The sequence below is a fragment of the Solenopsis invicta genome, chromosome 11, assembly GCF_016802725.1.
Source record: "Solenopsis invicta isolate M01_SB chromosome 11, UNIL_Sinv_3.0, whole genome shotgun sequence".
NCBI lineage: Eukaryota > Metazoa > Arthropoda > Insecta > Hymenoptera > Formicidae > Solenopsis > Solenopsis invicta.
In genome coordinates this window covers 9,195,159-9,219,419 of record NC_052674.1, presented here as the reverse complement: position 1 = coordinate 9,219,419, position 24,261 = coordinate 9,195,159, and the positions used below count along the sequence as shown (strand labels likewise).

Genomic DNA, 24,261 nt, shown 5'->3' with positions numbered 1-24,261 from the left:
TGCCATCTTCAGTTGCATTCACATTTCTTTTACAGAACGCAACAGACGCGGGACGGATCGGCTCCAGAGCGGAGGCGTCATCGCGGCTTGTTTATTGATAGGTGAGCGAAACCTCGCATTAATAGTTATTGCCAAATTAATCACCGCGTAATGTAGATTCGATGCTCGTGTTTAACGCGGCCGCGGCGCGAGCACGGCGTCGATCTTGACGCATAAAGTTGACCGCGCGCGCGAACACGAAGCCGGCTCGCCATCTTGACTCAGTCTCTTAAAAGTATTTTTTGACTAGTGGAAACCAGTGAAAACCCACGATATTATGATATGGTTAAGATAAGTCAGGGAAAGATACGTGTTATGCCTTTTTTCAGGCACAACTTCATCATGTTATGAAATTAAGCGACGAATAATTAATATAATATTTTTGAGACATTTATTTATTCGTACAAATAATATAATTAAAAATTCAACATTCCAGAATTTTGAGCAAAAAAAATTAATTAAGCACTTTAAAACTGACATTTTCCCCAACATATATGGGTAAGATGCCACCTCCTATAAAAGAAGATGTTACAACTATTTAAATAATATAATACAACTATTTAAATATAGTATAATAGACATAATAGAAGCTTGCATGTTTTGCTTATCTAGAGTAGATAATCAAGTTTAAATCATAAACACAGAAAAATAAGTGATAAAATATAAATGAGCAATTAAGGTATCCAGTTTTAATACTTAAATACTTTTATAAATTTAAAATGTTTAGAATTATATAAAGTACTAATTTTTATTTTTTTTAACTATTTTAATGAACTCAAATATTTATGGTTTGTATAAATTATATCTTACCCCCCAAGTGTTAGGAGAAGATATCACTGCAGCTTGTACGTACACATATAACGATTTCACAAAATATTATCTATACTAACCATGTGACTATTAAGAAACATGGCTATGAAACAGTTATCTGATTTTAAAGTAACCATTGAATCAAAAAACATAGTTATTACGTTATTAAATATTATAATGAGTTTATTTCATGACTTATTATTCTGTATTTTTACAAATCTTTACTGATTCGTCGCGATCTCACTCAAGCCTCGCTGTCCATCGCTACCGTATCTTTTATTTTATGACGAGAACTAACGTTAGTCTCACTTCGTATTAACACGAAAAACCAACGGCCGTTTCAACTCGATCCTACCTTACACACGTACGAGTACCCTGACTTCAAAATTCGAAGTGCCACATCGGTTACTCCGATTTCGTCGGTAGGGATTAATTAGCGCTACCTTTGCTTCATTTACTCCGAAATTGTACTCCTTGAGCCATCACAATAAATTAATAAAACCGTGTCATGATACTCTCTAATATTAACAGATGCTTACACATTTTAGTTTTTTGAAACACACTCTGCATATTTGTTCAACTGAACTCATTAAATCATGCAAAATTGTTTCTGTTTTCTTTCAAAAAAATTTTCTTTTCCAAATATCACAAGATTTTCCGTCTTAAATATAATATAGTCGCAAGAAGAAAAAACGATATCCATATTAAACTCATAAAGATGCCAATCAAAACTTCCCACTCAAATATAAAAGAACCTTTGTAAATAAGTCCTCTCATGGATATGGAGGGCAAAGTAATTGGCATAACGTAGATAAACCAGCGAATATATTTTGACGACCCCTCCAACGGCCATATAGCTCCTACAATTTTGAATAAATTAATTATATTTATAAATAAATTATGTAGAGGAGAAGATAGTAATATGGTAATAACTCATTTTCATTTTATTGTATAGCTTGATTTATAATCAATATTTTATATTGAAACTGGGACAATTATTTTTGTTAATGTGTTGTTTAACAGATTCTATATTTAAAGTAATGAAATATATTTATTACTTAAAATGTGATTTATCAAAACATGAAGCACTGTATAATCGGTGGAAGAAACAAAATGATGGTAGTATGGCTAGCTCAAAATTAATTCTTTAAAAATCATTTTAGTTTAAAAAAAAAACACAAAGTACTTTGCTACAAAATTATATACTTTTCCATTGTTTAGAATTTTCCTGCGTTCAAAGACTTTAGAGATATCATGAGAAATATCATTTTATCCCTGTTTAATATTAAACAAACATAAAGTGATATCTCAATGTTTCTGAACAGCACCCTTTAAAGTAACAATCGATTTATCGAAGAAACATTTTGATATAAATATTTTGTTTAAAAAATTATATTAACAAAATTCCATGTTAGTGTTTAACTCTGCATAACTCGAAGTGTTATATAGCCGAATAAAAAGTTAGATAACAAAAAAAAACACTCGAGTGTACACACATTCGTGTGGTAATACGCTCAAGTTTAAAAACATTGAGGAAAAATATGTAATTAAGTGCTAAAATATACCTTGAAAAAGTTTAAAAATGTTCAAGAGTAAAAATACTTTATAACAATTGTTAGCTATTATGTATTGGCATATTAAAGCACTGTTAAAAAAGTGGCGGGCTACTAATTAAATCATTTCATAAACAATTGTTAGAATTTATCACTTAATAACAGAGATAGTGAGGGTAGCCATAATGTTCACAGTAGCCATAATACCCTCTTCTTCTCTGCATGTAATGAAAACTTGATTAATGTAAAACAATCTTTAACCAGATGTACTTAATGTTAATTTTCACTAACATTTGTCAAAACTTTTTATGATGCTTATATTATTAATGCAATATCACTACGTGTGTGATAAAGAAATTCAAATTCAGAAATAATAAATTTAATAATCGATACAATTTGTTACTATTTAGCAATATTAAATTGAAGTATAATAGCAGTTTTCATAAAATAGATAAAACAATGGCTTACCGCTAATTAATAGTAGCAGGAGAAAGCTTCCAGCCGAACTGTAATGCGCCATGGTGTGATTTTTGCAGAAAACAGAGATAGTGAAACCTAAGGCATTAAAATGAATAATTAATGTAATCGCCAGCCGTTTCTAAACTGCTGCTGCGCGCTTTTCTTGATGAATCGTGTAAAATACCTACTCACCGTACATCAATCCGCAAAAGCCGCTAAGAAATACGACGAAGGATATGACGAATATCGATCCCTTATAATCCGTACCCCAGAGAACAAAGAATGTGAGCATTAACACGATGGTATCAATAAGTCCGATTAAACTCTGGTAAAAAATGTGAGATAACAGGATTTCTTCTGTCCTGACCCCTAATGAATATTTACATTTGCATTATTATGATAAAAATAAAAAGATGAAAAATAGTTGTAAAACTGTAATTTTAGATTAGAGACTAAATTACCTTGGATTATACTTCGGTTCCAGAGACCTTCCGACCTATCTGCGAGTATCAAGTTGGTAGAGTTTGTGACAGCCAAAAAGAAGATAAATCTGCAAAAGTAAAAGTAGTTTAGAAAAAACAATTGATTTTATTTGTTACCTTGGCCTGATTTTTGCTTACGTTAATATGGCTGACGGTGTCGTGAAATCTTTATAATTGTAGTCAGTTTTACCATGAATAGGATCTTCAAACTGAAAATTGATTGGAATTTTATATTCTTATTTTAGTTCTGCACAATAGAGATATATGAATTATAATATAAAATAATAGTAATAATAATATATACTTTAATGGGTAGATGAGCCAATTTTATCGAATAATTGCAATCTCTCATAATATCCTCAAAAATTTCTATAAAACGCTTGAATAGTTTTCTCTGCATAAAAAGCCCAGTTTGTGAATCTGCAACAAAAACATTTTAAATTTGAAAATACAATTTAAATAGATTTTTTCTACGCGCGCGCGCACATACAAATTTGTTATGAGATAAATGTCCTGTATATATAAATAACGTACCACTCATATCGAGAAAAACTTGAATTTCACTGGCGTTAAGATCGGAATCCTTTGTGTAAAGATAGTTTTCCACTCGTTTTTGCATACCTTCGGAAAAGTTTTGACTAAAATACATTATACCACAGAGTTTTCCATTTTGTACATCACGTTCCGCTTCAGAAAAGTCATGATAATATTCCTGAAAGCAAAGTATTGATTAGAATCATTTAGATTTGATTATTATTCTCATTCTTTCTTAAATCTGAAGTTCTACTATGGGTAAATTTTCACTTAGATGCTAATTCAAATTTAGTACAGCTTTGATTAAAATTTTGATATTTTAAAATAATATGATTTTGTTTACTTTAAAATAGAGTCAGTTGTTTTAACATCTTACAACCTAAAAATGCACAAAAAGTATAAAAAATTAGGTTTGGGAATAAATATTCACACAAAATAATATAAAAAAACATGAATAGCACACTCTAGTGTTAATTTATATTACAAAACAAAACTTCTTAGTTCATTTAAGAATAAGTCCGTGGAAGAAACACTAAAAAAACAAAAATTTGTTTTAATCATATACATGTTGATTATATTAATCTTTAAGTAACCTTTATCGCGATAGAATCGTCAAAATGGTGAAGAAATCTGCAGCTGAGATTGCCAAAGTTGCAGATGCTTTCATCTTTCCAAACATTTCCAATATTGATGCCAAAATTACAATTTCTAGCTTCTTCGTTGATAATACCAATCTTTATATCCTTTAGATCTCCGCCAACTGACACAAGGAATAAGTTGGTTTGAAGCAAGAAGAAAATTTTAAAAAGGAGACCTCTGGAAGAACATATTATTTACAATAAATTAAATACAAGATAGGTAGAGATGGTCATAGCAAGATCTTTATGATGAAATACTTAATGTTTCAAATGTTTCTATTCATTTTGAATTACGCGCAATTACTTTCGGTTTCAAACACAGCTCTTGAAAATAAATCATAATTAAATTGAAAATCAACTTATTAGTACTGCTAACTTGTATTTCTAAAATCCCCTCACACCAAAAAAAGTGAAAAATTTTTTTTGTTGCAAAAAAATTGCCATATCCATGTTTTGAATCTGGTTCCGCCAATTCTCCGAAAACAGTTTAACCAGTTCGATCAACGAGACACTTGATAATATTCTTTATAACGAGTGTTAATTAAAGAATGTCTTTAAAGATTGACGTGTAAAACCATATAGATTCAAGATCGCAAATTGTATACTCGTTGTTGCCTTATATTTAATTTGTTATACAATTCGCGATCTTGAATCAATATATATTATTTATTACTATTATGAAATATGCAGCGATTAATATTGCAATTTGTGAATTTTTTAAAATATAATGTCACGTTCATATAATTCAATGAGGTACTACATAAAATGGAGAGAATGGCAAAATTCGAAATTGAAACAATTGACATTTTGTGAAAATGTCACTGGCGTAGGGAAATTAATGATTTATAAATACTTACATGTAATCACGGATAAATTGGATGTGGTTTTTTATCGTTAAAGCTTTAAGCCTTTTTAATCTCAAAACTTGACTTCCCGAAATTGCTTTAGTCTCCGAGATTTCCTTAACAATTCGATATATTTGTGTTATAAAATAATGCAAATTTATAATTTTGAAAAACAATAAAAGCAGCATATATTATTTCCATACATACTTTTGTTGGTTCATATCTATCTTGAGACAGGACGTTGCTACTGGTACCCTCCGATAATCTTTGATACCTTTCATTCGAAGTAATCTCTTCATCCTGTGTTTCGGACAGTTTTAAGAAAGCTTCTTCTAAGAGCGAGCATTGAAATTGCTGCAGCAATTCGCACGGTTTCAATTCCGCCAGCAATTTACCTTTTCTCATTAAACCGATCTGCGGATCATTAAAGTTACATAATTTTTATTTACCACAACCAAATTTTTGTCATCAAGATAAAAAATTATTTTTTAACGTCCAAGATGTTTTCTTGTAGTTTCTTTATACGGATATTTCAGAAATTTTTAGGATTAATTTAAACAAATGAATAAAACCGAGACTTACTTTAGTAGCCTTTTTAGCCTCTTCGATATAATGCGTTGTGATTAACACAGTGACGCCTTCCTTTTGCGTGAGCTTTTCCATATAAGTCCAAATACTGTAAAGAAAATGTATATCCAAACATTTTGATTTATTACTCTTTCTGCTTATCGCGTCAAAAAAAAAAAACAAAAAACAAAATCTACTCACTTGTCCCTTAAAACTGAATCCAAACCCACAGTGGGTTCGTCCAAAATTAAAAGCTCGGGCGTATGGATCAACGCACAGGCAAAGGAAACCCTTCTTTGTTCACCTCCACTCATATTCTTTACTAAACGATCCAACGGAGGTAATTGAAGAAACTCTGAGAAAAAGGTCTGTTTTGTCCCTTAAAATAAAATGAAAAAGTTGTAAAGAGTTGATGAGAGAAATTTGATGAAATATCTCGCGAACGAATAATTTGAAACACAAGCCCTTTGAAACACGTTTGCTTGAAAGTATTTTATAAAGGACAGCAGTTGTTATTATTTATCTTACCATGTGAACCTTATGTCAATCGCGAAGTCGTATCCGAAAATTGTAAAATGTACACTTTAATTCAATTCTATTGATATTATTAAATTCTGTTTAATATTCGATAATTCAAGTAATAATTCTATTTCATCAATTTTGCACTTAATTCCATTTCTTTTTCGCTCACAGTCCTTAATAGCGCCGTCGCTCTTTAGAACGCACGTTTTGTTCTAATCTCCGCACTTCGCACTCTCACTCTCTCTGACAATAAGTGACACCTTCTTCTCATTTGCGTGTCGATTCAGAAGCTGGATATACTTAGCAAATTCGTAAGTTCGTTGTTATTATTTAGTAAATATATACGCTAAAGCAAATGCAAATAGAATGTTCGATTCGCTTTCGGCTCGATTTGCTCATGAGGCGCTACATCAAAAAGAATTTATGCGCGATATAGACGCTTCTAGATATGTTCGCTAAGTGCGTACCCAGCTTTACGCGACACAATTCGCAAACAAATTAAAATTTCTCAGTGTACACGCGACATATTATAACGACTACTAGTATATACTCTTTTGGTACTTTACCGATCTCTTCATCTTTGAGCCCATTGATCCTGCCGAAGTAATAGAAGGCATCGCTTATGGTGAATTCTCCTGCCAAGGAGATATCTTGCGGCATGTAACCCACTCGAGGCCCAGGGATGCCAGAGCCCTTGCTGCCTGGAATTTCCCCTAAGACCCATACTTTTCCGCTGTTAAAATAATGAATCCCGACGATGCAAGACAACAGGGTGGATTTGCCGCATCCACTGGCTCCCAATAGTCCGTATCTGAATTAAGAAAAGATTTTGCTTACGTACCTCATCTTTTTTTAGATGACGTTTAAACGGACACCCGGGTGTGTGTGTGTGTGTGTGTGTGTGTGTGTGTGCATGGTTATTACTAAAAATAAATTATTAATAAAAAAAACTCATTTTAAAATAATTTTTTGATTATAACAACTGAAGTATTGGAAGTAATAGAGAGAGATATTTTAACCGTTGCTGTATCAATACAAATTGATCAAAGATACCTTCTACGGTCGTAGCTAGATCTTCATGCTTGTATTATCTGTGTGATTTTATATACTTTCCTCAAGTTCAATGAACTACGCGCCGAATTAATTTTCAGTCATAACACAATTCTAAATTAAACAAGATTAAATAATATAACGTATTATTAAATATTAACCCTTTTCCCCCTAAAAAAACTTATAAAGAAATTATTGCGAAAATATCACCTCAGCCAGGGTTCGAATCTGGGACCTCCCAAATCTCCGGTACGGGTGTCTTAGCCAACTCGACCCGGGACGTCCCAGGTTTGAACCCTAGCTGAGATAATATTTTTTGCAATAATTTCTTTACAGTTTTTTTTAGGGGAGAAATGGGTTAATATTTAATAATACGTGATATTACTCATCATTATTAATCAATGTACAAATGAGTAACGGTTTACATGCTTGAAGTGAATCTTTTACCACGTGTACCGAAAGAGATGGTTTGATCTCCCTATAAATATACGTGATGTTCTACGTAAAATAATTTAATATGTTAAAAAATTATCCAGTGATTCACCCCAAGTAGTCGACGAAACCCAGTAAGGCAATAGATAATATCAGTCTTTGACACACTTTTAATTATTGTATACAGATAAATTACTAATCCACTTTGCTGTAACGTGATGTTTCCACAGCGTTGATATTTAAATAATTGAGCGTTAAGCGTTAGATCCGTCCGGTTATATTATTACAAATGCAAACAAGCAAGTCAAAATGATAAACCTAACACAGCAAGAAACGATGATTTCGACATTGATTCGACATTAAAATCATCATTTTTATGTCGATTCAACGTCGATTTCATTATCATTTCTCATATTTGGGAAGTCATGAGTAGAGAAAATAAAGTAATTCTGCCGTGAAGTATAAATAATTAAGTATTAAATCAGGCAGTTATAGACAATCCATTAAATAAATTATGTAAATATAAATAAATTAAAATAAAGATAAAGATACATAAGTTGAGTCAACATGATAAAAATTAAATAAATAATTAAATATAATTAAATAAATAACACGCAAAATGATAAAATTAAATCAGTCAGACATGAAATCCGGTAATTTATAGACACATTACAAATTCTTCCTGTAAGTTTATAATTTCCTTAATAAAGAGAAATACGTATGCGCTTTATTTTGGATACTAACCGCCTATTTAATAATTATTCTGAATCAAGAATTTTGATATTCTCCCAATTAAATTATTAAATTTTAATTGGTGTTCAGTAATTACTGAGTGATTCTTGTTCCAATTGATGTTGTTAATGGTATCCGGTTATTCTTGTTTGTAGTTTCTTGTACCTGTTTGGCTTACATAAGAAGCGTCATATTCTTTGTATACAATTTTCTATACTACGTTTTTTTAGAGTTTATTGGAGGAGCGTCCTTCGATGTAAAAGAACACTTTAATAATCCTGCTCAATTTATTGAGACTAAAATAAAATCGGTTTTGCATTTAAATTCTTTGTGATGAATACAAATTTCTCAGAGATGTTGGGAATGTACAGTAACATAAATCATGGAATTTTCTTCTTAGCAATGTCATTACCATTCAAATTATTTGTGTTATTTTATTTCAGTGTGTGTCTGTAAATTAGCGATTTCAGGCAGTTTACGCAACACTAACTGCGCTGGACTCTCATTTTATCTTGTCTATTTACTCTGATGCTTGTTAAATCTCGAGAATCGTTTATTCAAGTTTAACATAGTATTTTGTTCTAAAATTATATATTTTAAAATTTTTATTATTTAGAATTTTTCTGATTTCAAATTTTCCTGCATTCAAAAACTTTAGAAATATCATGAAAAATATTATTTTATTCTTGTTTAATATTAAAAACAATAAACATAAAATTATATCTCAATTTTTATGAACATTACCCTTTAGAGTAACAATTGATTTATCAAAGAAATATTTCGATATAAATATTTCGTTTAAAAAGCTATATTAATAACATTTCATGTTATTGTTTAACTCTGCATAACTCGAAGTATGTATACAATTGAATAAAAAGTTAAATAACAAAAAAACACTCGAGTATACACACATTCGTGTGATGATAAACTCAAATTTAAAAACATTGAAAAAGTATATGTAATTAAAAGCTAAAGTATCTTGAAAAAGTTTAGAAGTGCTCAAAAGTAAAAATGCCTTATAACAATTGTTAATTATTGTGTATTAACATCACTAAAAAACAGCGAGCTACTATAATTGAATAATTCCATAAACAATTATTAGAATTCGTCTGCAGATCCTAATAACGGAGTCAATTTGGATAGTAATAATGTCCACAGTAACTATAATACTCTCTTCTCTTATATATATGTAAGTAATAAATTATTATATAATAATAAATTATTGAATAATAAATTATCATATAATAGTAAATTATTAAATATACGTAAGTTTCTTACATAGAACCCCTGGAAACGGTCATATTCAAATCGTTAAGCACCAATTGTTCTTTCCCATAACGCTTCATGGCGTTCCTTACGACCACCGCCTCTTGTTGTACCATTTTGCAAATTGGTAAAGAGTATTCGATCAGCAACTAAACTATAAATAAAACAAAAACTTGTAAGACAAAGATCGCTTAATATATGGCAAAAAAGTGTTGTTCTTTGCAGCGAAGGTCAAGGTATCGATCATGTAACTTTTTCTCTAGAGCGGAAAGGTGAAAAGTGAAAAAGAGTAATGGCAAATTTGGCCCATTTCTTGGACCTCGAATTTTAAACTTTTTTTTATGCCAAATAGTATTATATAAAACATGGAACATGGAACACTTTGAAACATTAATTCCAAAGAAATTTTAAGATGAGCATAAGCGCGGTTCCGGAGATATAAAGGATTGAAAGTAATGGTTTCTCATATCTAGTAGTCTATTTCGTAACTCTTAACGACAGTTTCACAATTGTCATAACGTTGTTGAGCAAGTCTTTTACCATATTTTACTATATTTACTATATTTACTATATTTTACTATACATATATTATTGTATATAGATGTGCAATGGTGTTATAATTACGATGACAATACTTTCTTTGAGAAAATAAAGAACAAATCTGAAAATTTTAAGCCTTCATTCTTAAAAATTTCCAAATCATTTTGTAGCAATTAGGAATCAATATATTTCAAAATTTTCTTATGTAGTATCAAAATAAAATACTTTGAATTTTTTGATCATTTTAAACTGATTCGGCTGTGTTGGAACAAACTTTTGATTTAAATTTGGAATAAGTAGATTCGAGATAATAAAAAATATAAACGCATCTAATCTAAATTTTAATTAAATGTATAATTATGTAAGATAAATTATCTTTATGTACACATATTTATATTTTATATATTTTTAACAAATGTATTTGTAGATATATATTTTTTAATAAGAATGATAACTCTTTTAATATATTTCTGGGAAAAATGTATTTATTTCAGAAGGTTATAATTATTTTTTTTTAAATCCTAAATTTGTAAACAATTTTATAATTGCATTTTGTATATAAATGTAAGCTTCAAAAGTGTTAACTTTAAATTGGTTTTTTTCTCTACTTCAAATATTATTAAAAACATTCTCTTAGTAGGAGTCAGGGAGACATAAACAAAATTTTACAATTTTTGAAATATTTTTCTTTTAACAATTTCTAGTTAAATTAATCGAATAAATTCACAGAAATGTCAATAGCATTATCAAAATTAACTTAACATTTTTTTCTTCTGAGACAAACTGTGTTCAATCATTTTCGTTAAATTCCAACATATGCTTATCATTTTTAGTACAGAAAATATATAATAATAGCTAATTTACAACAGACAACAGTAGTTCTCTTTAGTAACGCCAAATAACAAAATGCCGCTCTTGCATAAAATTAAATTTACTGACGGTTTTCATAAAAATTTATTTATTAGTACCATGTTATTGTTAGACATTAAACGTTATTTGAAAAAGACACAATGATTCAAATGTAAGAACAAAGAACACGCAAACGTTCCTTAACAGAGTTTATAGAATAAGCCTGCAACGCAATATACATATAGTTTGATATAAAATTGGTATAATAAGACAATTAATTGACAAGGCCAGTGAGACGAGCAAAAAGTTGTAGATGTTCGTATAGTTAATAATACATGTTTATTCGTATATAAAGGACAAAAACATTTCGACTCGAAAGACTTGACTCACACGCGGGCCGCGCACGCCTCGCAACACCAGAAACGCCCAGCCTCCCCCGTCACGCCGATCAACACAGCTGTAGCGGGATTCTGTAACTCCTTAGCGACAATTCGATATCGTTACAGCATTATATTATATATGTTATAGTACAGATATTATATATGGTAGAAAAGCTGCGCAACGACACGTAACGATATCCCTAGCTGTCGTTAAGAGTTACAGAATCCCGCTACTGGGCGTTTCTGGTGTTGCGAGGCGTGCGCGGCCCGCGTGTGAGTCAAATCTTTCGAGTCGAAACGTTTGTGTACTTTATATACGAATAAACATGTATTATTAGCTATACGAACATCTACAACTTTTTGCTCGTCTCACTGGCCTTGTCAATTAATTGTTAAATTGCATACGAGCTTACCAGAATAGTTGGTATAATAAGACTTACAATATTCTAGAGAGTGGTCTTGTCGGATTGTTTCCTGGACAAATCGTTTTACGTCCTCTCGCTAGGTAAATTCACACGATAGTGAACCGTCAATTTCTACTTTTATGTTGAAGCCTTGCTTTCAAATTTTCGTCAGTCTCGGGAAGGGGAAGATCGCAAGCGAGATCGTCGCAGCATTTCACCTCTTCGATCGTAGCACTGATTTATTCGTTGATTCTAGAAACCAATTGGCTGTTCTCCGGACATCTTTTCAGGAGAATTGGTTGTCATTTATAAAATAAAACTTATTCCAGTATTAACATACTGTCTACAAACGTTTCAGTCTCACTTGATCTTTATTAGCCATAATAATTATCCTACTATCCGATCTGATAAAGTCCATGTTAAATCGATAGTCGCATCTTTCGAACTTTACGCTTCTTGACGCTTTTTCGTAATGCTGGTTCTCCCGCTTATTTCGTGTGCTACTATCATTGCGGAGATTTTGACAATTATGTATTGTATTATCAAGAGTTAATGTGTGTATTAAGTAAATTTATAATTTGTAAATTACAAAAGCTGTGTAGCGTGCGCGTAGCGCGCGCCTGTCTTGCTAGTAAATTTAAATTGTGCATAGCTGGTTTGTCGTTGTCATGTATGGCAAGCCGTTTTATATATTTTTTTAATGGCATAAAAAGATTTTACATTTTAATATAAAGAAATATTCTCTAATATAAATGTTTTAAAAAATAATCGTCTCAAAAGAGTTATAAGTTTGAATAAATAATTTAAATTATATCCGCGCATAATAATAATTAAATTATGGACGCGACATAATAAAAATACAAAATTATTTTTATGTACATACATAATTTTAATTCAACAAATTAAAATTATATTGCAACATAATAATAATTCAATAAATTAAAATTATGTTAAGATACAATAAAAATTTAGAATTATTATTATGTTGCGGCATAATAAAAATTTGATGAAATTAAAGTTATACAAAAGCATAATAGTAAAATTATATCGCGAGTAATAATTCCGTGAATTAAAATTATAAGTCGACATAAAAATAATTCCATATTTTTATTGTCGCATCCATAATTTTAATTCGTGGAATTACTATTTTATCCGGACATAATTTTAATCATTTATTTAAACTCATAATTCTTTTGAGACATTTATTTTTTAAGATGTTTATATTAGAGAATGAAGAAAGGGCCTAACAAAATAAATATGATGAAACGGCTTTTCGAGTTGGCCTTTTTTTCTAAGATAATTTATACGAAAAGACGCTTACACATTATTTTAGATTTCTATATGGAGACGTGACCAAGATAGAGCAACAAATGATTTTTTTTACATTTTTACGATTTTCACTTACAATTAGTAACAAATCAAACAAACTTTTGAAAAATTAATTACACTTAAACATTAATAAAAATATTTTTTACGTTTGTTTTTGGTGCAAATTTCGATTATAAAAAAATAAAAATAACTTTTAAACATTTTTTCCACCTTGATTTTGTTGGTGGACCATCTTAAAAAAATTACATGTGAATCTCTGTTCTCAACTCCTATAAAATTTGTTTTTTTTTTTAGATTTTTTTGAAAGGTGGGCCACAATAAAGAAAATTAAAATAACATTTTTTGTTAATTTTTGTACAAAATGAGGAGGTTAATCGTTTTTTATCAGCTCTTTAACGTTTTATTTGTCTATAAAATTCCATATTGAAATATTTTGTTTATCACAAGTTAAACAAATGTAAAAAATATTTTTATTAATATCTAAGTACATATAATTTTTTAGAATTTTTTCAAAATTGTGTTTTATTTGTTACTAACAATAAGTAAAAATCGTAAAAATGTAAAAAAACTGTTTGTTTGCTCTATCTGGTCATTTCTCCATATAGAAATCTAAAATTTGGTATGTAAGCATTTTTTTATATAAGCAATCTTAGAAAAAAATCCAACTTAAAAAGTCACTTTCACCATACTTATTCCGCTGTGCTTTTTCTTTATGTTATTAAAAAGTAAAATGGCTTATTATAAGTACTGAGTTTTTTAAATATCAACACAGATGCCTTGATTATAATTATAATACATCACATGCAAATTTTTTCTTTTAAAAGAGCGCTTGTTCTCCTATCAGTCGTCGATATCTCGAACTGCGTAATGATGAAACATTGTGCGTTATAACATTGAGCAAATTTTTACTCTATAAATGTAACAATATATAAGCTAAAATTTATGTGTTATTCTTGTTTCAAAAAATAGTAAGTTAATCTAATTTAAATCAATGGAGAAAAATAGGAAGTAAAGATCTCTTAATAATTTAGTTTTATATTCAAAATCTTTCGTGAATCTTTATCTTTAATTTACGTACTGTTTGAGTGTTGTACGATTTTTATTCACCGAGTTATTCAATACTGAAGCAAAAATGGCCCTTTTTGCTTAAATGTTAAATAACTCAATGAAAAAAAATTGTACAACGCTCAATAAATAACTAAATTAAAAATAAAAATTCGCGCTTTTAAATGCTGTAAATTATATTTACGTGCAATTTTTATTTCACGCTATAGAGCTTTACAAAGTTTGTAAACAATTTTGAGATTTGACGCATCCCCATTTGAACGTCGTAAACGTAACTTTGTAAACAATTTGTAAATTGTTTAATGAATTATCAATTTCGAAACTAGAGATTTCAAGTTTTAGAATGTTTTTTTGAACATTATTTTTTGATTATTTTGGACAAAGTTACACTTTCTTGAATTTCGTCTATTTTTGGGAGTCAGAATAGACGATGCTTTAATTTTGCTGTCGAGTGTGTTAGAAAATATGTAATTTAAAAAAAAATTTAACGTTTGATGTATGCTTAAAAATTATTACTTTTAAAATTGATTACTTTGAATATCTACATTAATTTAAATCTTATGTTTATATTTTATAGTATCTCGTAACTACGTGATAAATTATAAGCAATTCAAATGTATTGAGAGGAGGAGGAGGTCTGGGAGAGGCATCTGGCACCAGCGGAGCAACAATGGGGTAAATATAACTTTTAAAATAAAATTAATAGTTTTTTTCTTTAATTTGCTTTTATGTTAATAAATATTTAAACAAATACTTAAAAAAAAATCATATAACATTTTATATAAATAGAATTTTGTAAAGTTATTTTTTGGTTATAATTACATTACTAAATATCTAATTTGAAGATAGAATTTTGAAAGTTTAATGTGCATATAAAAATTAACTTTTGATTATTTTAAACGCACTTTTAATTTTTAAATCTTATGTTTGTATGTTACAGTATCACCGTAGCTTCGTGACTGAATAACTCCGCTCGTTGCGCATCGGGTCGGTGAGTCAAATCAATTTATATCTATGTCTTATTATGTCTTTTATTATTATTTTTTTCATTGTACAAATATTGCTGTACAAATTTTCGCTGTACAAATATTCTCCTTGTAGAGGATCAAAGAAAATTCTGGGAAAACCAAGTACCCAATTGCGCGCGATTGGTCTCGGGAGTGCCGTGTAAAATACATTGAAAATAAAGTCTGGTAATAACTATCAAATATATAATAAAATACTATAAATTAAATATTTAGGCAATGTAAACAAACATAATTTTACTTTTCTAAATATTTAGTGAACTTATACCAGATTTGGTAATACTTACTAATATTAAGAAAAGTATAATTACTTTTTGTTACTTTAACAAAATATTTAATTGATACTATTACATTATAAATTTAGTAGTTACCAGACCTTCTTCCAGTGTATTATCGTGCGATCGTAATCGTATTTTCGCGAGTGAGTGAGTGAGTGAGTGAGTGCAACGAATCCTGATGATCTGAGAGGAAGAGAAGGAAGACTGCGAGACAACCTCAGGGTAAGTTAAAATATTTATATAAAACATATTCAGGATTTATAACACATTTAGCCTAATCAATGAATATCTTAATCGTATGTTGCAGTTATTCCTTGATATGAAAAGGAACGAGAGAAAGCCAACGTCAATCGTCGCCGATTAATTATAAACTAAATGAACCGTAGTCGGTTTGTCGCGTTTATTACGGGAGTGCCATTTAAAGTAATTGGACTTAATTAGTCCACGGGCGTAATTTTAATGTGTTATTCGCGAGTAGACTGCGAATGCAACAAGATGAGAAGGCTCGACAACTTGAGTGTGAGAAGAGGCGAAGGCCCGGGAGGCATCATGCGTCGACATACCAATCTTTCGTTAGTTATTTATTTTTTATATATTATTTGTTACAAATTAAATTTTTTAGTTTTATTTTAACAGTCAATTTGAATTTAAATAAATATTAGAATAAAGAAATTTTTGCTTGTAAAGCTAAAAGACCTTATACTTAAAAAAAGAGATTTTTAAAAATTATATTTTATTAACATTTATTTAAATTATAAATAAAATTCAACAAGCTAAATAATTATTTTTTAAAATATTAATTATTTTGAGTGCTGTTATAATTTTTCTTATACTTATATGTTACAGATTAACATAGAACCTGAGAGAAGGAGAAGGCCTGGAAGAAGCATTGGGTCCCAGTGGAGCAATCTTCGGGTAAATATAATTTCTTATTTATAAAATTAATGATCTTTTCTTCTTCTATTCGATTTTACCTCAATAAATTAACAAAATGCTTCAAAAAAATCATAAATTTTTTAAAAGTTTAATATGCGTATAAAAATTATTTATAATGTAAATACATAATTATTTATTATGTATTGTGTTACAGTCTCATAGCAGCTCCATAGTTGATTAACTCCGCTCGTTGGAACGGTGAGTGATAATTTTTTTTTTAATAATAGAACACCGAATATATGAAATTTATTTTAAAACATTCAAATATACTAACAAAATTGTAGTATAGATAAATATGACTTTTCAAAAATTTGTTGTCATAAAAAGAATAGACTATTAATATAAAAATAGGATAGACTGTACATAATCAAAGTCTGCTAAATTCTGTAAACTCTGATTCTCAATTTACGCGCCCAGGCTGTAGAACTGTCATCATATACTGCGTAAAATAAAGTATTTTTTAAAATAACGATTACTTTATTAAAGTATTAAACTATTTCTGATACTATTAAATATCTTTTTTATGTAAAAATATAAATATGCAAAATATGAGCATAAATATATTGATGTGTATTAATGCCAATGTTAATCAAAACAATTCAGACTTTAATAAATAAAATTTACGTGTACGTAGACGAAGACTACTTTCCTTTTAGAGAAAACAGTTGACACTTTTAACACAAAGCAACATATTTTTCGCTTTCTATTTACAAACTCAATTGACACTTTTTGACTCTACTCAGGAGAAGAGCCTGAAACTGTGTTCGAATATGTTAATTTGTGTCGAATTGTGTCATTTAAAAAGAAAGCAGCCATAATTAATCATTTCTGCAAATTTTCGATCTCTCTTGTGGGTGCAGTACGCGCGACACACAGATTTTATACAGCAAAATAGATGTTAGCACGGACAACAACCCACATTCATTTCACGAGCGTAGTTTTTAACGACAGGTCGCAAAATGGATGTAACTTTTAATTCACATTCCGGCCAGAATGGATGTGCGTCGCTAGTGTACGGCAGCGGTAAGGTCCTTACACAATACAGGAGAATAGTGGTAGCGATGAATGATAACACAGATCATTGATTTCACAACTTCTGATTGGTTCTTAAACATTTTTCGCAGTTTCCGATTGGTTGAACATTTCTATCGCTATTCTTACTACTATTTCCTCGCATTGTGCAAGAACCTTTATAGGAAAAAAGTCGGCATGGTGCATCGCAGGTTCCTCTCTGGCCGCATACACTATTTACACCATTTACACTACATACGTTAAATCCCTCTCACACTACGCATTGAGCATTACAGACTGAAGATCGAAAGTTGAATCGTTGAACCAATCGGATAACCTTATTCTACTTCCTTTGGTTTCTGCTGAAATAACGAGATTACGTGTCACACACGTGCACTCGAGTGGCACTGTGGCGCCTGTGCGTGTGTAGCGTGTGCTACTGCTAAGGATCAGGCTTCGGGGAGCTGTCAAAAGTGGATGTTAAATACAGAGGACCATAGTGCGGTTAGTGTCACCATGATATTGAATTTCTTGCGAATCGATCTGAATATCGCTTGTCGAATAATTCCTTGCAAATTCACTTCTTGAATAACTCAACATTTTAGAGAGAAAATAGAGAAGATTCATGAAGATCTTAATTTAATAGATACGGCGATGCGGAGCGTTGATCATCGACACGAGAAGCCGCTCATTAAGAAGTAGGCTACCCGATCGCCTCGAAGAACATGGACCGAATCCCGGATGATCGAGGACATTTGCCTCTCGCTGTTTAGGGAGATCTAGCTAGGAGCCTGTACCGAGGTGTACTACAGTGGAACACTGACCCAACTGCACATCTGTAGGTCCGATTGAAGGATGCGAAGAATGCCTACTGACATATTCCTGGGAAATAGTGGCACCCTTCATCGTTCCCTGATGTTTATACTGAAACTTGGCTGGGAGTCTAGATTTCGTTTGCCTGTGCTCCTGGTCATCGTCTTCGTCGCCATGGATTACAGACTGCAGCTGGAGATCGAATTCGGAGACAATGCAGACGAACACGATGATTAAAACTGATGGCATCACTGTGATTGAAAGGGATTATTATAGGATCAATGTATAATACTTGTTCGTTTATTTTATGTATTTAATATACATATAGCACACATGGGATAGTTTCTGCTTCGATCGAAGTAGAAACCTGAACAGTACTCAATTAGAGCTTCTGGAACATTACTTGTAGCATTAACTGTTGACGATCAATTAATTGTACATTTTTAAAGAATTCAACTTGAGGTTACAGCTTTGCACTCATTACTTGTTGATACTATTAGCGTTTGGACTATTAGACTGATGTATGCATTCGTCATATGTGATTAATTTAAGAATTTTATAATATATATTGTATTTATATTATTCTATCTTGTAATGTATATGTGTCTTATAACATATGTATATTATAAATTACACATTATTCAAATTTAATAAGCATAATTTAACGCTGGAATTTTATTACAGCATTTTATAATACAAAAATGGGTATGAGAGGATTGACTTTTAGAAATCTCTGTGAAATAAAACTCAGATTTTTTAATCTGTAAAGAAAATGAATCCAAGTAGCGAAGTTAAGAGAAGTTTAATGAAATATGATATAACTGCATGAAAGGAAACACCTTATATTGTTTCCTGAATTGCTGTAACTATTTCCATTTATAAACTTTGCTATCATCAAGCATAAGATAAGAAATAAGCATAATAAAAAGTTTATAAAATTTACTTATTCCATGTAAAGATGTAAGATAAATTTTATGTCAGAAATATGATATGAATATAAAAATATCAGTTTGTTATTAATTCTAGCGTATTGTAAATTATTTGTATGATAAATAATGGTTGTATTATGAATAAATAAACAGGAGACCATTTATTTTGAGATATTATGTATCACAAATCTTTTCCTACTCATTTTTCTTGAAAAAGAGGAAAATATATATTTTTTATTTATTATACTAGTAATAAAGCAGAAGAAATTAAGAACGAAAAATTGCATAGAAAAGATTTAAATTTATTTTTATTGGTACGTGTATTTCTCTTATTATGCTTGATATTTAAAAATAATTTATTTAAAATTTATTTTTAATTATTGAAAAAAAATTTGAAAAAGAAAAAAATTTGAAAACGCATTTCAAATATCTCTTTCTCCTAAAGTTAACGAATCAAGAAAACTATATGTTATCTGTAAACGATTATATATGTTATTTATATAGGCATCAAAATTGAAGTAAATTGCACAAAAATTTTTTTGTCGTCACTCATCATATGTTTTTTAAGAATTGTTCTTTTAAGTTTTATTTTTTCATAAATTTAATATAGAAATATATTTAATAAGTCTTTTCTAATACGAAGAAAATATGTGCAAGAAGATTAAATTTAAGATTATTCCGGCGTTAAATTAAGCATACATTGAAATGCAGAATTTTATTATTCCAAAACATTAAGGATGTATTTTTTAATTACAAGCTATCCTGAGGCAGATAAACAACTATTTTTTAATTCCGTTGAAATAGAAGCGTCGCTGAAAATAGCGAATCTCTTGCAAATGTCGCAGTAATCTACCATGGTCCCGCGGAGAACACTTTTTCTGTCAAGATACGTCTGTCTCATGAAGAAAAAGTGGCATCACGTGCTCCGGCATTTACCTATTTGCTTCGGTAGTATCGCGCTTTTTCTTCATCGAAGAAGAGGCAAGCAACGATAAATTTCGCCGACGTTTAGCTTGGCTTGATGTGCCCGTGGTGGGAGTTCGGCTTATATAGACTCGGTGTAAATAAAATTTTTCAGTTGTTCTTTATAGCCGTTCCGATGGAAACTAGAGTTAGAGGATTTTCCAGTGTCCTCGGTATCCTTCTTCTGTTCGCCTGCTTTTCGTCGCGGACCGATGCGCGAATCAATCGCGAACGTTTAAGTGAGTGATTTGACAGTAAACAAAGTAATAAATGTGTAAAAATTAAATTTAAAAGAACTGAAATAAGTTTAAATAAACGTAAGAAATTGTTTTCACATTAAATTAAAAATAATATATATATATATATATTATTCCGAGATGTTTCAAGAAGCATATAATGTTTAACGCGTTTCTTTTTTATTTTATTAAATTCAGTCTTCTCATTGAACGCTGTCGAATATATTTGAAAAGACTTGCCTTGCTATGTATAAATACAATAATGAAGTACTAATCATTACAGAGCAAGAACTAGTTGCTTTAGAAAATGTTCTTAATTACGTTGGTGACAGATCAGAGCAGATGAATGTGGACGTTATTCTTGGTATTACTTTAGCCCAAGGTAAAGAATCGTTATAACCATGAATCAGAATTGAACAAGACATTATAAATAATTGTGTCTCTTTTACGAGAAAAGCAAATTAGAATTGCTAAAATATGAAATATGAATTTTCCTATTTAAAATCATTTTAGAAGATATCTGTTCAAAATAATTATTTATTTTTATTGTCATTCGGTTATTTTTAATGTCAACGTTATGTTTGTTTCGATCTTCGACCGTTATATACGTAATCGAAGGTTTTAACAAGCGTACAACCGAAGGTCAAAAAATGTTTATTTACATATATGATATTGAATTGTAATATAAAGAGCACATTTCACTAATTCGGTTTATAGCTTGTTATTTTATATTTTTGATGTTTTGTTGTTTGAGCCTAATAAATATCTCTATTTTGAAAATATGAAGCTTCAATTAAGAGTGCCAAGAATTTTAATTTTATTATACTGAATTAAAAGATACGCATTAGTAATATAATTGTAAATAAATTTGGTGATCAATCTTTTTTAATTAAAATAGCAAATTTAATGGCGGTGGTAACACATAGAAACACACTTTGTCTGGAATGTGAATTTATCAACAATCTCAAAGAACTAAACAGACTGTCCAATAAGATTCGAATTAAATTGATAAATACTGTTTTCATGAAGGACGAAGCGATTTTAAGTAAGTATAATAAACACGAAAGACAATCAATTAAAGATTTATTCTTCTTTGTTGTTATTTTTTTGTTTTCTCATGTATTTGAAGCGATTCAAATGTAGAGACTTACGAAGGAGACTACCCAACGAGAAATGATAATGAGATCGACGTCGATTTTATTATTATTATTTCTCGCTGGGAAAAGTGCAAATAATTGTTTCTTTAACAAAAAGAGAACAAATTTTAAGTTTTACAAATATATTTTTTTCAATCTCACTAAAAGAAACAGAATTTTTACGATTAATTTAAAAAAATTTTATACACCCTTAAATTCGAGTATTGTAATTTTTCAAAATTAGAATTAAGAAACTAAGTCATTTCTTTTTTTGTATTTAAATGCATATTGTAAATTTTTTAATTATTGATTAATGTTATCGCATATTATGTATATTGGTCAAGTTTTGTGAGATACAAAGTTTTGCAGAGCTATTCAATCCCCGATTGTGGATGAAATTTATATCGTGGGCAAGCCTCTTTTGGAAGTTAAGACCTAATTACAGTCAGCCATTAAACTATTGGGACATTATTAAATTAATACGTCATGGAACGCCTAATGAAACAGAAAGCGATAAATGTTTATTCGAAATTTTGTATAGCAGTTATAAAATGGAGTGTAAGATTCCTGTCCATTGTATCGAAATATTGATGAAGGAAGACGATACTACTGGATATCCTCTTCTACATAGATTGCTTATTGTTCAAGTCGCTAAAGCGGTAAAATCCTAGGAAACTCCTAATTATTATATCATTTTATACAGAGATATTTATATTTTATACATTATTATACAGAGTGTATCAGACTACCCGTAAGGATGCTTAATAACGCACACTGCTAAAAAAAAAATGCGAGCATTTGCTTAAACTACCGAAACTTTTGTTTATAAACATTTTTGCTACATTTCTTCTCGGTGCTTTTTCTCATAATCAGACATTCTTTATTTTTCTCGAAAATGTCACGTAAAAAAAGTTTAAACAGATAAAGTTTATTTTTATAAAATCTATTCGATAACGATATTTCGACCTACGTTTCCATTAAAATAAAAATTTTAGACTTATTTTTTAGGTTTATCAAGCTTGATATATATTTACCCTGTGATAGTTTCCGGAAAACCGAAATACTACCGTTAAATAATTTAGATAGGTAATAAATTTAGTAGTAAACATTTTTTTTTAATTTTGGGGGAGGGGCAACTATTACCGAAGAAAAGAGCAGTACGGATAGTTTGAACGCACTAGTATATTATATGACGTATACGTAGTATGTTCACGAAAAAAAAATCTTTTTTGAACATTTCCTCCCGTTCAAATTGAATTAATAAAAAGAAATCGGCTTTAGCTGCATTGCAAGGAGGCCGAACAACTTTCTTCCTTGATACCTGAGTATTGTGCCAAGATCTATCGTGATCTCGTCAATCTCGAATTATGGAATTTTCCAGTTGTTACACGAGATCTCATGATGGAACAAGGTATACGTCACTGTACACTAAAAAAAAAATTATTAACTTGATTAAATTTTTTAACTTAATTAAAATTTTTTCGGTTTACCTATTTATATATTTGACTCAACGTTTGAACTAAAGAAATTCAATCAAGTTGAACAATTTAGTCAAGTTAACAATTTTTTTTCGGTGTACATGTATAAAATAAAATATGACAATTACGTACCTTTCCTTACCTTTGCAGTCGTTTTATGCGGCAATGAAGGTTACCTCGAATTTGTGGATGAATATTACGAAAATGCAATACTGAATTGGGCTCATTGGAGCGGTTGCTTCGGCGTATTTAGGTAATCGTTTATACATTAAAAATATTTTGTGAACAAAGATATATTCAAATTATGTAATTATGTTTCATTGCATTGCAATTATTACAATTAACGTAGAATGTATTACAATAATACATAAATATGTCGATTTCAATTTAGATTGTTGTGTATTTAATTTATTAATGTTAAAGATTCACCAAACATTGTATAAAGAATTAAGTTGTAAGAAGATAAAACACTGTACAAAAAGAAGTATTAACGTCATGTTAAATGTTTTAGATATACTGATGTACACAAAATCACTCGGCGATCATCATCGACAATCGACTATGGATGCGAAAGCCATACGACAGGTCTTGCCGCCGCGACTCTCTCTGTATTTATTCGAAAAAATATAGAATATGCTTATTGTGAGATTCTTTAAATTTGCCTTATTTATGTCAAATGTTCTTTTAAAATCTAACATTTGGTTCTTTCTTTTATTGTATTTAATTCTTTTTTATTGCAACAGCACAATTTTTTTACGACAAAACATTTCTTGTTTGAAATATAACAAATGAATTACATTGCTAACAAGAAATACGTAATGCAATTTAGAAAATCATTATTAATGTAATAGATGTATTTTGTAAAATGTATCACTTAAAAGGATTATGCTACTTTTAGATGGCTGAAATATACTTATATATATAATATGCAGATATATTTCGTAAAAGGATTTATTTTTT

At 29.8% G+C, this 24,261-nt stretch overlaps 2 protein-coding genes across 2 annotated transcripts; one reads left to right on the top strand and one right to left on the bottom strand.

Annotated features, from left to right (window-relative positions):
- Positions 1–224: 224 nt before the first annotated feature.
- Positions 225–10,077, bottom strand: LOC105199415 (ABC transporter G family member 23). The gene is made up of 14 exons (XM_026139268.2): positions 9,942–10,077; positions 7,016–7,260; positions 6,129–6,306; positions 5,943–6,036; positions 5,568–5,774; positions 5,373–5,476; positions 4,471–4,693; positions 3,878–4,055; positions 3,648–3,763; positions 3,482–3,552; positions 3,323–3,411; positions 3,054–3,230; positions 2,871–2,957; positions 225–1,709 (listed from the first exon to the last, which is right to left on the bottom strand). The coding sequence occupies exons 1-14, from the start codon at positions 10,043–10,045 to the stop codon at positions 1,495–1,497; spliced, it is 2,088 nt and encodes a 695-aa protein (XP_025995053.1). The 5' UTR covers positions 10,046–10,077; the 3' UTR covers positions 225–1,494.
- An 8,987-nt stretch (positions 10,078–19,064) lies between these two features.
- LOC105199243 lies at positions 19,065–24,232 on the top strand. Its single transcript, XM_011166248.3, has 7 exons — positions 19,065–20,690; positions 20,971–21,069; positions 21,586–21,732; positions 22,193–22,482; positions 23,105–23,234; positions 23,452–23,554; positions 23,813–24,232. The coding sequence occupies exons 1-7, from the start codon at positions 20,510–20,512 to the stop codon at positions 23,955–23,957; spliced, it is 1,095 nt and encodes a 364-aa protein (XP_011164550.1). The 5' UTR covers positions 19,065–20,509; the 3' UTR covers positions 23,958–24,232.
- The last annotated feature ends 29 nt before the right edge of the window (positions 24,233–24,261 follow it).